Raw genomic sequence first — 14,332 nt, 5'->3', positions numbered from 1 at the left:
ACATTCAAAACTGTGTCACTAGTTACCTGCAATTTTCTGTCACAAAGAGTGCTCATTCGTCTGCACTAAGAGATAGACTAACTGAAATAAGGTTTTTTGAGATCAAGAACCAGAAGTGGAGTGGTAGAAAGACTACGGCCAAGCACAGCCGACTGCTTTAATTGAAAATCATAGAATCATAGAATCATAGAATCATTGAGGTTGGAAAAGACCTCTAAGATCATCGAGTCCAACCGTCAACCCAACACCACCATGCCCACTAAACCATGTCCCTAAGCGCCTCATCTACTCGTCTTTTAAATACTTCCAGGGATGGGGACTCCACCACTTCCCTGGGCAGCCTGTTCCAATGTTTCACCACTCTTTCAGTAAAGAAATTTTTCCTTACATCCAATCTAAACCTCCCCTGGAGGTTTATCCAGCAGTGAGAGAAAAATCTGTAAGAAAAACAAATCTTGACTAGTTTTCCTATCATGTTGCCTCTCTGAAATGGGGATAAAGCACACACCTGAAATTTTCTAACTGAAAGCCAATGTCATTTCAAGCAAATAGCCCGCTACCCACGCAAAAGCTCTTCAGATAGTGGAACATCAAACAGGAGACCCAGCAGCAGACAATCAGCTTAACTAAGCACCCCTTTGAGAGCAGCTCTTTAGGGAGAGCCAGCTGAGCCATAAAAACTGCTGGGGATGAATGACATCAACGCAATTTACTGGCTTTCTTCAAACAAAGACCTCAGCGTAAGGAAACGATTTAAGAGACAACTAAACTCTGCTAGAGTCATAATTAGTAAATAATAGGTTCCATTACACATATTGGTGTATACAACTAACTCAGGATAATTAACAGAGGCATATCACAGAACAAGCTCTCCTTTTTTTCCCAAAAACATTTTATTAACATTACTTATGAATTCATACTTAGAAAATATCGTAGGTGAAATTAACTGAAATTCAGACATGGCTCAAATACCAAACATAAAAGAAGGTGCAATAATATCACTGTAGGCATAATCTACCATAAGAAATACAATAGTGCCTCAAAAGAGGGATTACACAAGATTTGCAGAAGCTTCTGCTTTTCTGCTTTAACAGCCAGCACATAAACACAAATATCAAGATCCTCAGCTGATATAATCCTTGTAGCTCCATTAAAATCAATAAAAATATGCTGATTTATGCCATACAAGGATCTGGACTGTAACTTAGCTGAAATTTCAAATGTCATGAAAAAGTAATGGCTACATTTTCATTTTAATACTCAAGTAGCTTATTCATTGCCTTTGTCAGAGTGTTTATCAAAGTATCCCTATTCCCAATTTCCTCCTGTGGGATGAGCCAGATTTAAGTTTATACTTCTTTTACTGTTATGAAGGCTTCTGAAAGCCTTGGCTACGAACGTAACTGTAAAGGACAGTCTACTTAAATGATAGTACCAAAGTATGTAAAATGGCAGGGCAATAAACCTCTGAACACACTTTTGAAAGGTTCCTTTTCTTTAGCAAGCAGAGGATGCCAAAAAAATCCATGGTGGAGATTTAGCTTTGTACTCTCCGTAGTTATACTGAGAGATGATTGATTTTTCAAATCTTAATTGATTGATTTGTAACAGCTGAAATATTCTCCCAAGGCAGTAGCAACATTGCCCCATAAAACGTGGAAATCTAAATACCTGGCTTTGCCGAAGTATTACTGCAAAGACAACAGAGCAGAAGAACCAAACTTAGGTTCATTCTTCTTCTATTAAATGCAGTTCTTTATAAAAAGTAAGTTGGAAATAAAAAGCAGTTCTGAAAGACAGAACTACATCGGTGTATAAAACTGTGTGGAAACTATCTTACAGAAGAAGAAAGTGGAATCAAAAGAAGGTGTTTCAAACATCCAAGTGTACATCAGCTTTATGACTTCAGGTTATATGTCTGAGGTTTTTTAATCAGTTTTCTCATCACTTTTCTGCGGAATACATTCGTTGGCTTGTTGATCCTTGGTTTCTGAGTCCCTGCTAAGAAAACAAAGGAAGCAGTTAGAGAAACAGTATGACAAAACTGTTGCTACTCTTTATTGTTTGGGTTTTTTTTTTCCATGTTATGCTGTTTAAGCAGTTGATCCAATAATAACAAACATATCAGAAACTGCAAAATGTGTTCTGGACACCCTATTCTCACACACTGTAAGGTCTCCAATGTGTCCACCTTTGGCACTGGAGTCCTACTTTGCTGCTCTTTTCCTGAGCAAGCATCAAAGTCTTTTCTAGCTGTCCTGCAGTGACAGCAGAATGGAAGTAAACACGCTGCTCTATCTACAGAAATAAAAAGAACTATTACTACATGTCTCTGAACAACACTGGGGCAAAGTCTAATATATAACTAGTGCTTGTGGGAGATGAAAAGGTAAAATGATTTGGGTTTCTGCACAGAACTGGGTTTCACAGAGAAGCTGCTGAGTGGCCAAAGACAGTCGGGGTTATCTCCAGGAATGTTTACGAAGGCCGCATGAAATATGTGAATGCAGTTCAGAAAACAAGTACTTTGCAAATCTGATTGAAAATCTTTTGTCTTTATGCTACCTGTTTACCTGCACGCAGAGCCCCTGTGGCCCGTTCCCAATCCTTTCGCTGTCACCCCAACATATTTTCTTTTCCAATATAAGCTTCTTTAATGAAATGAATCAGAAACCTTTTCACTCCAAAAGCTATAGATCAATTCAAACAGCAGTTGCATATTTGCACAGGGAAGGTCAACTGAATTCAGCTTGAGACTCCAAAAGGTAACAGGAAAGATGCTGGGAAGGGAATTATGGGAGCAGGAGAGAAGGAGTGGCTTAAGTTGCCTTAAAGATTTGTTTAATGTTGCAGTACACTCCCAAGCTATAGAAATGAATATGTATAGCACAACATTAATTAGCACTAATTATGCCCTTAACTATGGGCTTTGTTTGTACCAAGCCTTACTGAATTGTGAAATCTACAAGTTAGTGAAAAAGCTTAAAACCGATCTTTTATGTTTGGCTATTTGGTGCTCTAGTTACAAGACAGACAGCATTTCCTTGCTTCTTTCTTCCACAAAAAGAGCGAGGAAGGGAGAACCCCCAGGTGGCTCTGGCTGGGTGTGGGCAGGGGCAGAGCACGGAGGCAAGATGCTGAAGAGGCAGTTTCCTTCCTCCTCTCTCTTTGCACACTTAGGCTGGAGCCTGGCCCTACCATTTCCCAGGTAGTAATAGATGCAAATTAGATAATCACAAGCATCTCAGATAGATTTAGCATGCTATTAAAGGCTCTCTTCTAATACTAGAATGGCAGAGACACACTCAGACTTGTCACCCACAGAAATACTACTGCCATGACTAACTGGCAGACAATATTTTTACTTCTGAGGACTGTTCTTGAGGTGCAATCCCTGCCCCAGCCCTGGATTTCCAGCCCAGAACTGAAGAATCATCTCCTGACTTAAGCCTTCTGACCACACACCTTAAATACTGAAGCACTTGGATCTTGTGCATATCTCATGTTTAAAACAGAGCTACTTTTTGGCTTTCTTTATTCCCAAAGTCAATGTACTTGTTAGATACAGCCTTAAATTTTTTTCCCGTTAGTATCAATTTTTTAAATATTGTGCTGTGTCTGCTTCTTGAGTGCTCTAGGGATCAACATGTAATTATGTTTTTCTCTCTCTCATTGATTTACATATTAAATGAATTAAACTAGAGTATTAAAACTTGCAATAGCTGGTATGAACATAGGACTGCAGGTAAAAGCACAACTGTTTTGACTTACAAGCACAGCCAGTAGCTGATTGGAATAAAACCATTGAGAAAAATCGATTATCATTCCCAACCCTTCCCCCCACGGCCACAGAAACAGTTGACTCGGCACAACTGATGAGGCAGAAATCTTTAGTAATGGGAATGGAAAGTGGGAACAGGCAGCAGGGAATCAGGGGAGGATGGTAACTGCTGAAAATGCGAAGGAAAAAAGTAAATTGATTTCACAACTTACTTTAATCCTACTTTAAAATACCTGTAAGAAAATGAGACCTTAATTAGTGTTCATGCTGGTACTGAACAGTTTAAAGACTGATTCCTTGTGGGCTCTAGTAAGTTAATTAGTCTTTTTGTGTGCTCTTCTCTACATTTCATTCAGAAATGGTGTAACCACCTCGCATCGCACTGTTCTTGTCAGAAGGATTCAGTGTTGCATCTCAGTTTTCCCTGCCTTTGAAAACACTGAGTCCAAAATGCAAAAAGCATATACTTGTAACAAGCCAAGGTGAGTATTTGGATTGCTTTATCTGCGTGTGACTGATAAAATACAAAAAAATCTTACCTTTTCTGCAGACATTGTAGCAATCTGTTTCAGTAACGAAGTTATTGGTGTTTCCACCACAGCCAGTATATTTGAACACCTTACATGATTTAGTCTTGGCGTCATAGTAATAGCGAGGTACAGAAGAAGAACACAATCCTTCATCCTTTGGGCTATAGCATAGCAAGGGACCAGCTTGAAACAAAACAGAAGGGAAAAAAAAGACAAAGAAAAATTACATAAATGTAATCTCTACGCCTGGCTTCTTAAAATTTACCCTGCAGTAAATTTCATGGCTAAACAGCTCTTGTTCCCATTGAACTGACATGACTGTTACCGATGACTTCAGAGACTGACTACATCTTATTCCTGTGAGTTATGAATTTGAGAAAGCAACAGACAGTCCCAGAAAATAGGTTTACTATCCCACAAGTGAAATTCATCAGTTTTCCCCATTTGTGGTGCCATACATATGACAGCTGAGATATTTAGTTTGGCTGGAAGTCTTATTCCATATATATAGGAATATAACAGTAATTCCAGTGGGACTACCTCTGTAGAGAAAAAAGGCACTATTTTGTTTATCTTTGCTATGACTTTGCCAGCAAATCCTGCCTGCTTGCAGCAAAAAGTACAAAACCCACCACTTCCCTCAAAAGACTCATGTTTCATTTTGCCTCAACAAAATTTTACTTTTTTTTGCTGGAGACCTTTTATCAATTTATTGGACGTGCAACAGAGAAATTACAAATAATTCAGCATTCACCTAAGAAAACGCTGACAATCTGTCATCAGCCAAAAATAACTGTCTCATCAAGCACTAATAAAGCTTAGGCAGTGACAGCTTTTATACATTCTGATAGATCTCTCTTCTTCAAAGATCCTATCTTGCACTGGATATTAACCCAGTGTTTATGACAACACTTAGCTATAGTCTCTTGCTCATAATTACCACCTCTCCTCTTTAGAGCTTGTATGGAGAAACAATGAAGAGTCACGACAGGCAAAAAGCTTTTATCAGTTGAGCTGGCGAGTGCGAAAAACCCAGGTCACCTAACGCCATCTCTCAGGCCTGAATTTTAGAAAGGCACTTCCACTTTATAATAGGATATCATTGCCCTGAACGTGACTGCCATAACGCCTCATACATCTGCCTCAACACAGATCTCCAACGTTAGTTCCCTTCAGATTACACACGTACAGCTCTCTAGAAGGCAAGAGATCGGTTGGGTGTAGCTGTGGGCATATTTAAGGTCACAATATTAGACTAACACAGCAATTTTGCTCTTTTGGTAACAGCTGAGACAAGTGACACATGAAAGTCTGCAGACAATATAAACATCTGCTTCACAGAAGTCTTCAAAAATACCACTGTATGGGTATCCAGAGGAAAACATCAAATAAAATATCATCTTCATATCGCTTTCAAACCATCTATTTTATTAAAAATTTGGAACAACCGTTACTTTTCTCTGGCAGACAGTGGTCCACACAAGACTGCAAATCTCTGAAGTTGTTGCCATTTCCGTAACAGCCACCATAGATGAACTCCTCACACCTCATCGAGCTCAAGTTAAAGGCGTATCTTTTTAGATAACTCCTGCAATGTCCTCCATCAGCCTCCATCCGGCATAATTTGGGCACTTCTGCAATAAAAATAATTTCACCCTCTGTAAAATCAACCCTTCATGCTCCCCGTACTGAACAACATGGTAGTGTAGACAAAACGCTATTACTCCGGTCGCAGGCAAGTCACAGCGTGTCCCACTACCTGCATTCTTTAATAAAGTGGGATAAGCTTTACAGGAGGAATCTGATGCATTAATTAGCAACTAGTTATAATATTAAATTACATTTAAAATATTAATAGTTAAATTCCGCATGTCGCCTCTGAGGCGACTCGCCCCGGTTTCCCCGCGTAAAACGGACATCAGTGAGGCAGTTGCAACAAGCAGGAGGGACAGACGGGGTGGGTACAAAGCATCCCGCGAGCAGCACAGCCTCCCGGGTGCTCCCACAGGCCCCTTCCACCCCCCCGCCACCCCGGGGGCACTCCGGGGAACTGGGCCCCGTCGGGTCGACCCCCGGGGCTGAGGAGGGCGGCGGGCCGGTCCCCGGACTCACTCTTGATGGTCCAGCAGCTCTTCTCGCAGTCGTCGAGGGTGAGGAAGTTGTTGGCGTTGCCGTGGCAGCCCCCGTAGGTGAACTCCTGGCAGCTCTGCGTGTACCTGTCGTAGTACCAGCGCGGCACCAGGGCGCGGCAGGGGCCGTCGTCGCGGGGCAGCAGGCAGGCGCGCTGCTTCTCTGCGGGAGACACCAGCGACCGGGGATGAAGCCACCTCAGCGGCGCGGGCGGCCCCGGCCCCCCGTAGCCGCCCGCGGGGTCCCGCCGAGCGGCCGCTCCTACCTGTGAGGGTGCGCGGGGCCAGGGCCGCGCAGGCCAGCGGCAGCAGCAGCGCGTGCAGCGGGAAGCGGTGGCCGGCGGCCATGTCGCGGCGGCAGCGAAAGGGAGCGAGGGCGGGCGGGTGGCAGCGGGGTCTCGGGAGCGAGCGGCGCTGCCCGGCCCGACGGCAGCGCTTTATATGCGCCGAGACGGCTTCCCCGGGCCGCCTCCCTCCTTGCGCATGTGGTGGGAGGGGAAGGTCTGATTCAGCGGGGCAGCAGGTCCCCGCCGACCCGGCCGTCACCGGGGCGCGGCAGGCTGCGCGCCTGCGTGAGCCCGAGCGCCGGGGGGCGCGGGCCAACCCCCGCCCAGCCGCCGCCGGGGAGCCTGCGGCCAGGGGGAGCAGCCGCGGCCAGGTGGGGGGCGCCGCCGGGACTGGCTGCGCCGCCCGCGGCGGAGGGGCGTCGGTCGCGGGGCTGCGGGGAGCTGGCCGGGGTCCACGGCTGTCCCGTCCCGTCCCGTCCCGTCCCCCCCGCCCCCCGCACATTAGGGGATGATGCTCAGGGAGCGTTTCCTGTTAATCACGGCGAAATCCGGGACGGGTCACTTAGTGAAAGTCCTCTCCCCCCTCGCCCTCGCCCCCGTGGCGGCCGCTCCCCATTTGGAGGCTCCGGGCAGAGGGCGGCAGGACGCTGGAAATCAAACACGGGAGCCTCCGGCGGGTCCTGATCCAGCCGGGTCAAGCACCGGCCGCTTAGCGAGTGCCACTAGAGATAACGCCAATAAACCCGGGTTACTAGTTTAATACCGTTATGTATAACGCTAATGAACTTGAGAAAACCGAGGCACCGTCGGCGGGCTTGGACTCCTGGGAAACCCGAGGGGCTGAATGGATGAAACCTCTGGCTAGTTCAAAGAGAGATGGATTTCAGAAAATACCATGGCTTGGCTTATTCTGTAGATTTTAACCTCACCAGGCAATCCGGTGTGATCTGGGGGAGGAGGGGGTGAGCAGCGAACAGCATACTTTCCCTCGCTAATCTATTAGAGCCATTACATTAATTAGTGTTTACTCCAGATTTAATACAGTAAGAGAGATGAGTGGCTGCAAATTAGGCGTGCTCTCTATAGATAACAATAAACTAATCTGATCTCCTATTGTTCTTCTCCACTGCCTTTACAGCAACGGTGTTGGGCCTCAGTCCTTTAGGCAGGCGCTGCTGTCGATGGGATTGCGATACAGGGCCCTGGAAATCTGTGGCCTGCAGGAAAGAAGCCACAGTCTGTACGGGCTAAGGTGGAGGAACTTCATAGCATCCTGATTATTTCAGCAACTGGCTTTCTCTTCATGGCTTCTCTGCTCTTCTTATCTCATGGAGGATTACAACCTAGTTTTCTGACATAATTTTATTTTTCATAAAGACAAAAAAGAGGAGCAAATTCCACCCCCACCCTACCTAGGTGGCTTCTGGGAGGATATGCATGGCACCTCTCTCCCTCCTTTTTCAGCACTGTTCCTTTTTTTCAGAATCTCCAGTTGCCAAAGGACAAGTGGGTGCTTTAGTGACAAAAACAGAACATAAACCTGATACAGTTTGAGACATCACCATGGGACACATCTGTCATGTTTTGGAATCTTATAGCTACAACTGTTAGTAACAGGTGTCCTTATTTTTAGGGGGTTTTTTTAAGCTTATTAAGCACAGCACTATAATAAAGCTTAGGTCCCTCGGGGACGGCGGAAGCAAACTAACATACATTTTCTATTTCCAGAAAAAATCAAAAGGCCATCTTTCTAACATTAGGAAACTCTCAAGTGATTTTAATATGACTAGACTGATGTCCTTTAGTTTTCATTGGATTTTGTAGGAATTGCAAAGAAAGTCATTGAAATACCACTTTAAACAATAGCAGCAAAATGAATGCTGTCATGCAAATATTTTCCATATTTTCCACTTCCTCTGTGCACGCACACATACAAATCAAATTTTGAGCTAAACCCACCTATCCATCAATGCTGCAGCACAGTGCAGTATTTATTCAGCTGCTCCTTTGCTGTAACAGCAAAGAAATTCACTTAGATTGGGTAAGTATCTTTAAAAATATATGAATTAGAGTAAAAGTTAACGTATCAAGTGGTACAAAGTCCTTTACTAACTGCAATTAGCAGAGCTAGTCATGTCAGCAGACAGCTCACTGCAGGCTTTCCATTACAGGGTTATCAACCAAGCTGCAACTGTCCTTCCCACCCTAAACTTGTTAACCATGTGCCAGAGCCCACCCTCAGATCACTCCCACACCCTACGCCTGCCACCACCACACCACACGCTCTCCACCTATCTGCACCGCAATGTTTCTGCTCTCACCAACAGCCCTGGCTCCCCTAAGACACTGGCCAGCCAGCTCCTTCCACCTGTTTTGACTGGCCCAGGGACCAGCAGCTGGTGGGATTTGGGGATGCAGCTGCCAGTGTAGATTATGGGTGTATAGAAATTGCATACCAGCAGCTGGGAAGGGGGGGTAATAGCCAGAGGGAGAGGAAGAGGAACTGATTTTAGTGAACTGGCTAAAATAAAATGAATACAAACCCCAAGAGCACTATAGGAGCAGCACTGGAGAAGAAAGATGTAAATCTTACATACTGCTGACAGCTGCTTACATCTGGTGAGTGGAGAGGGGAGGAGAAAGGAGTGTCTTTAAGGGGAAAAACCAGTGGTGGAAAGAGGAAGGAGCAACTGCCTATAGGGACCTTTGAAGTGCCGGATAACAGACGGACTCATACAGGCCCATTTTAATGGCCTGCAGTTTTGTTCAGTGTAACAGGTCGTGGATTCTGCCTCTACTGGTTTTGTAGGAAAGCAGCTGCTTTCTCTGGGATCAGAGATGCTAGGTGCTGTACAAACACACATGGAGGGACCACCCTGTTCCAACAGCGCCCTGTTTGGAATCTAGACCTCGAAAGTATATGCAACCACAGGAGAAGAATGGCCTAGCTCCTTCTTTTAACCTATCATTTCTCTTACAGACAGTGCCCCATCCTCAACACCCGTCATGACTCCATGACTCCAGAGATGCTCTGTGCAGGTCGGGCATGACATCCCGCTCACACAGAGCTGCAACTCTGCTTTACAGACATACCTACCAACAAAAGTTGCTGTGTCTGCCATTGACGGCCTTGCCGCCTGCCGGGACACTTGACCTAAGAGCGGTTCCTTCCCCTACCTTTAGTCCAGTCCATTTGTAATTTCAATGCACAAGTATCGAGGAATGTGCCCATGCAAACCACCTGCTGCTGCCTTAGCTGCTGGGCAGAGGAGCACAGAACCCAGGGACACTGATGGAGCAGGCAAATAAGACTCATTGCAAGGGCCAGGAGGAGCAGAAGGAGGTGACAGGGGAGAAAGACCTCACCACTGGGCCAAAACACCCGGCCGACCTCGCTGTGTTTGCCCCACAGCGGCGGCAGAGAGGGAGGGGAGGGGGGAGGCCAGCACAGGAGGGTCGGTGCAGCTTCCCGCTCCTGCCGAGCGCCCTGCCCGGCTGTTTCGGGACGACCCTCCCTGTGCCGGCAGGGCCCGTGTCAACGCCCCGGCAGCGGAGGCCGGGTCGGGCGGCGGGCTTTAATCCGGTTAGGGGGGATTAGCGTGGCGGTTTAAAGGCCGGAACGGCGCGGGGAAGGGGTGCCAGGCGCGCCGGAGAGGAACCGGCCGCCGCCGCCGAGCAGCGGGGCAGCCCGGACGGCACCGTGTGAGTGAGCCCGGGGGCGGGCCGGGGGCGGCCGTCCCACCGCCCCGCCGCCCCGCCGCCCCGCGCCCGCCCGGGGGCTGCGGCCCCGGCGCCTTCGCTGCCCAGAGGTAACCTTTTGTCCTCCCTCCCTCCGCGCTTTGGCAGTGTAGACGATGCCAGCCATCAACATTGAGGACCTGAGCGAGAAGGACAAACTGAAAATGGAAGTGGAGCAGCTCCGGAAAGAAGTGAAGCTGGAGAGGCAGCCGGTGAGCGGCCGCGAAGGGGCCGGACGCTGCCCGGCCGCCGGGGCGGACGGCGGGGCCGGGGCCGGGAGAAGCCCGTTACTCCCCGGGCGGGGGTGCGGGGGCTCATGCGGCGCCCGGGGGCACGTCGGGCGGGCGGCGGGGCCGGGCGCGGCAGCCCAGCGCGGAGCGGGAGCGCCCCGTCCCGCCGCGGCGAGCCCGGCGAAGGCAGAGGCAGCGGGGCTTCGGGAGCCGCTCTCCGGGAGAGCCCCGGCTGTTTCGGGACGACAGCAGTTCGCAGCGACGAGTCCAGCCACCCCCTTTGGGGCAGGGACCGGTGACGGCGCTGGCCACATACCACCGCTAGCACCGTGTAGGAGCGCCGGTCCTTCACGGGGGTGGCTGTGGAGCGAGGGGGGAAGGGGCGCACCGCCCCCGGGATAAGGCGCCCCGATGGGGCCGGCACGGGCCCGCCGGCTGCGGCTGTTCCCGTTGCATTTGGCGCTCCCCTCCCTCGCGGGTCCCTGGAGCCCAGTGCCAGCACAAGGCAGCCTTGCCTGGCGAGGGAGGAGCGCGTCGAGCTCAGTTCCCCTCCTCTGTAAAACGCGTTGGGATCTGCCAGTGCCAGCTGAGAGGGTGGTGTGCCGGCGGGAAGGCTCGCTGCGGCGCCGCTCCCTGTCCCGTCCCGGTCGGGACCGCACCGCACCCGGCCGGGCTGCGGGAGGAGCCGCGCGGCCGCGGCCGCCCTCTCCCCCCGGCCCCGCTCCCCCGCTTCACTTGCTGTGCAGCGCTCGGGCAGAGGGCGGGGGCCAAAGGACTGCCGGTGCAGAGCCATGATCCATCCAGCCTTGTCCGGTAGAAACACTGCACTTTTAGTCATCTACACTGATTGTTCCTTTCCACAGGTGAAGTAGTTTCCAGTGAAATTTTCGTATTTTTGCACATTTTCTGTAGTTGAAAGACACGCAGAACTGATCTTGCTCCATGATAAAACTACTACTCTCTTCTTTTTTATTCTGCATGCCAGCAGAAGCAAACTACATCTAAATAAACGCTTCTCGTTAGGACTAAAAATACATTTATATGTGGGAATCAGTGGCATTAGTCACGCTAATTACATTGCAGGTCTAGGTGTTTAGCCCAGAAAATAAGAAAGCCACAGTTACGTTTTAGCTGTCAGTTAGGTATCGGTGATTGTAGATGTTATGGTATAGTCTAAAGCTCCAGCAGTATCAAGGGCTCCACATCCAAGTACTATAGATATCTATATTATCCCTCAGAGAGTTCCCAAGCAACTGAAATATACTCTGTAGGATGTACAGATTTTGATTTTCATAGTAATAATAATAATAATTTAAAATTCTTGCCTAAATTTTCGGAATAAACCAAAAGCCTGATCACTTTAGGGAGAAGGATATTTTCAAATCACCTGTAGTAAAGCACAGACAACATCCTCAGTTTTCCCAGTGCATTACAGCAGAAGTTTCACTGTGAGAATGAAATCTGTGTCGTAGTTGCCACGGTCCCCTGGTACCTGTATGGGTGTGACAGGGAAATGCAGAAGCCACGCTTCTGTTGTCACCAAAAGTAAAAACATTTAGCCAAAGTTTTCTTGACCCCTTCCTATACCTTTACAGCACAAAGAGGTTGTATATTCATTCAAAAAACTGAATAATTTTTTCAATGAATAAAAATGTCTGAATGTGTATTTAAGCAGACATATTTTTCTTATATGTGAAAAAGATCCTGGTCATGCTGACTGAAGTAAAAAAACCCTGGTCCTGCACATACTTTGGAGCACACTTTACTATGGCATAAGGTGCCCCAATTTGAATGAATAGGGCTTGCAAGGCACAGAAGAGCAAGGCACGTGTAATGGGATTTGTAGGTCCAAATTCTTACTTGATGTAAGGCAGCTAGAGGTAGTTAGACCTCATTTTATGTGCTGTTTAATTGGGAATTAACTCTGAGTTCTTTCTGATGGCTTAAAGCTTAGTTTTGCACAGGCCATGCTCTGTTGGTCTGTGATACAGCAGGTAAATTAATTGGTTCTCTTGTCATAATTTTACCTCTGGAGTAAAATATAATTAACAAAGAAGGCAAGGGGCCTTAAATTAGAAATACTAGTCATGTAGCGGCCTGGCCAACAGCTGTTTCCTGCTGCTGACTCTGCACTGCTGTGCCTCCGCAGGGATTGCAGGTAGGAAGGGAGGAGGTGGGGACAGAGCCGGGAGCGTGTCCTCACATCAGGTATTCGAGCACCTAAGGAGAGTTTCTGCTGACATAGGGAAGGGACATGAGAGATGTGCGTGGACAAGGATCCTCTGGAGTTGGTGGGATTTGCTTGTGCACCTTCAGGCTCCGCAGACACCATTACTACAAGTGCTGCATGTGCTCGTCTCAGTGAACACAAATTAAACCCGTTTCTTCTTCACAGGCGGGTTCTGTGCAGGCTTACCTACATCAGTACTGCTTTGCTATGAATGTCGTGCAAAGTGTCACGCATATTATGTTCTCTCATAACACAATAGGCTGTTTTATTAACCGTTGTTCAAAATAACCCCAGGTAACCTGTAAGTAAATTGTCTTTCCTAGTCAGGTCTTTACTCCCATTCAAGACGCATGGTTGCTGTTGTAGAACCGCAAGGTGAGAGTTTGTATTACCACTGAAAATGGTTACTGAATGTTTTGTTTGGGAAAACCACCTAAAGTCATAAATACTTTGAAATTGAATTGAAAGTTACTGATCCTGAACTCATTGACCGTAAGTTGTGCTGATGCCGAGGGAGAGTGTGATCTGCAGCTTAGTAAAACTATATTGGCTAATTAAAAAAATGCAAGTTTAACTATGCAGCACCTGCTGTTCCGAGTGGCATATACATTCCCAGTGATACTCACATGTTCTGCGAATATCGGGCTGTGAAAAAGTGGAAGGAAGCCAAGTCCGCACCTGCTTAGTGCTGGCTCTGTTTATATAAAGATCTTTTATATTTGATGGGAAGGTAAATAAGAGAAAGAAGGATGTGAATTCACTAGTTTGCTGTTCTGATGTGCACGGTGAGCTCCGGCCGTAACACAGCCACTTCTCTGTTCTTTCACTCGAGGTGTCCAAGTGCTCCGAGGAGATCAAGAACTACATCGAGGAGCGGTCGGGCGAGGACCCGCTGGTGAAGGGGGTTCCCGAGGAAAAGAACCCCTTCAAGGAGAAGGGAGGCTGTGTCATCGCTTAGGAAAACGAACCCAGCGCCTGCCACCGGAGCAGACGCTCTTGTTGTACCTGTAGGGAGTCACTAGCGTGTCCCCACCGCCGCCGGTCCTTGTTGAACGAGCACAGGAGCGGATTTCTTTTTTTTTTTTTCTTTTTTCTCCTTACAAAAATAAAGAAACCAAACCGAAAGCAGCCGAGACCCGCGTCGGTCGCTCGGCAGGGACGGCTGTCCCCCGCTCCCCGGCGTGGCCGTCCCTCCTCCCGCGGCTGGGACGGCTCCTTTCGCTTCGCGGCGCCCGCTTTCGCCACCCGTTTATCGGTTGCTTCATGGCTGTTCGTTGGCATTAAAGAAAACTTGCCTGTAACCCGAGAGCCTGCCGTGGCTTGCTGCGGGGGAGAGGAGCTGGAGGAGGGACGGGACGGGACGGGGCGGTGCAGGGGTCACCGCGGCGACCCGGACCAGCCGTTAAA

At 48.1% G+C, this 14,332-nt stretch overlaps 2 protein-coding genes across 5 annotated transcripts; one reads left to right on the top strand and one right to left on the bottom strand.

The window, feature by feature from the left end:
* Nucleotides 1–871: 871 nt before the first annotated feature.
* Nucleotides 872–6,888, bottom strand: TFPI2 (tissue factor pathway inhibitor 2). 3 transcript variants are annotated; one of them, XM_076331502.1, is made up of 5 exons: nucleotides 6,707–6,888; nucleotides 6,424–6,603; nucleotides 5,766–5,945; nucleotides 4,321–4,494; nucleotides 872–1,998 (listed from the first exon to the last, which is right to left on the bottom strand). In XM_076331502.1, the coding sequence occupies exons 1-5, from the start codon at nucleotides 6,786–6,788 to the stop codon at nucleotides 1,898–1,900; spliced, it is 717 nt and encodes a 238-aa protein (XP_076187617.1). In that variant the 5' UTR covers nucleotides 6,789–6,888; the 3' UTR covers nucleotides 872–1,897. The 3 variants fall into 3 exon arrangements, with proteins under 3 accessions (XP_076187617.1, XP_076187616.1, XP_076187618.1); XM_076331501.1 differs by having other exon boundaries at nucleotides 872–2,001; nucleotides 6,707–6,887; XM_076331503.1 differs by lacking the exon at nucleotides 872–1,998 and adding an exon at nucleotides 3,881–4,014.
* A 3,413-nt stretch (nucleotides 6,889–10,301) lies between these two features.
* Nucleotides 10,302–14,226, top strand: LOC143157060 (guanine nucleotide-binding protein G(I)/G(S)/G(O) subunit gamma-11). 2 transcript variants are annotated; one of them, XM_076331500.1, is made up of 3 exons: nucleotides 10,302–10,429; nucleotides 10,574–10,677; nucleotides 13,758–14,226. In XM_076331500.1, the coding sequence occupies exons 2-3, from the start codon at nucleotides 10,582–10,584 to the stop codon at nucleotides 13,881–13,883; spliced, it is 222 nt and encodes a 73-aa protein (XP_076187615.1). In that variant the 5' UTR covers nucleotides 10,302–10,429; nucleotides 10,574–10,581; the 3' UTR covers nucleotides 13,884–14,226. The 2 variants fall into 2 exon arrangements, with proteins under 2 accessions (XP_076187615.1, XP_076187614.1); XM_076331499.1 differs by lacking the exon at nucleotides 10,302–10,429 and having other exon boundaries at nucleotides 10,493–10,677.
* Nucleotides 14,227–14,332: the final 106 nt, after the last annotated feature.

The sequence above is a fragment of the Aptenodytes patagonicus genome, chromosome 2, assembly GCF_965638725.1.
Source record: "Aptenodytes patagonicus chromosome 2, bAptPat1.pri.cur, whole genome shotgun sequence".
NCBI classification, from domain to species: Eukaryota; Metazoa; Chordata; class Aves; order Sphenisciformes; family Spheniscidae; genus Aptenodytes; species Aptenodytes patagonicus.
This window is presented reverse-complemented; position numbering and strand designations above follow the sequence as displayed.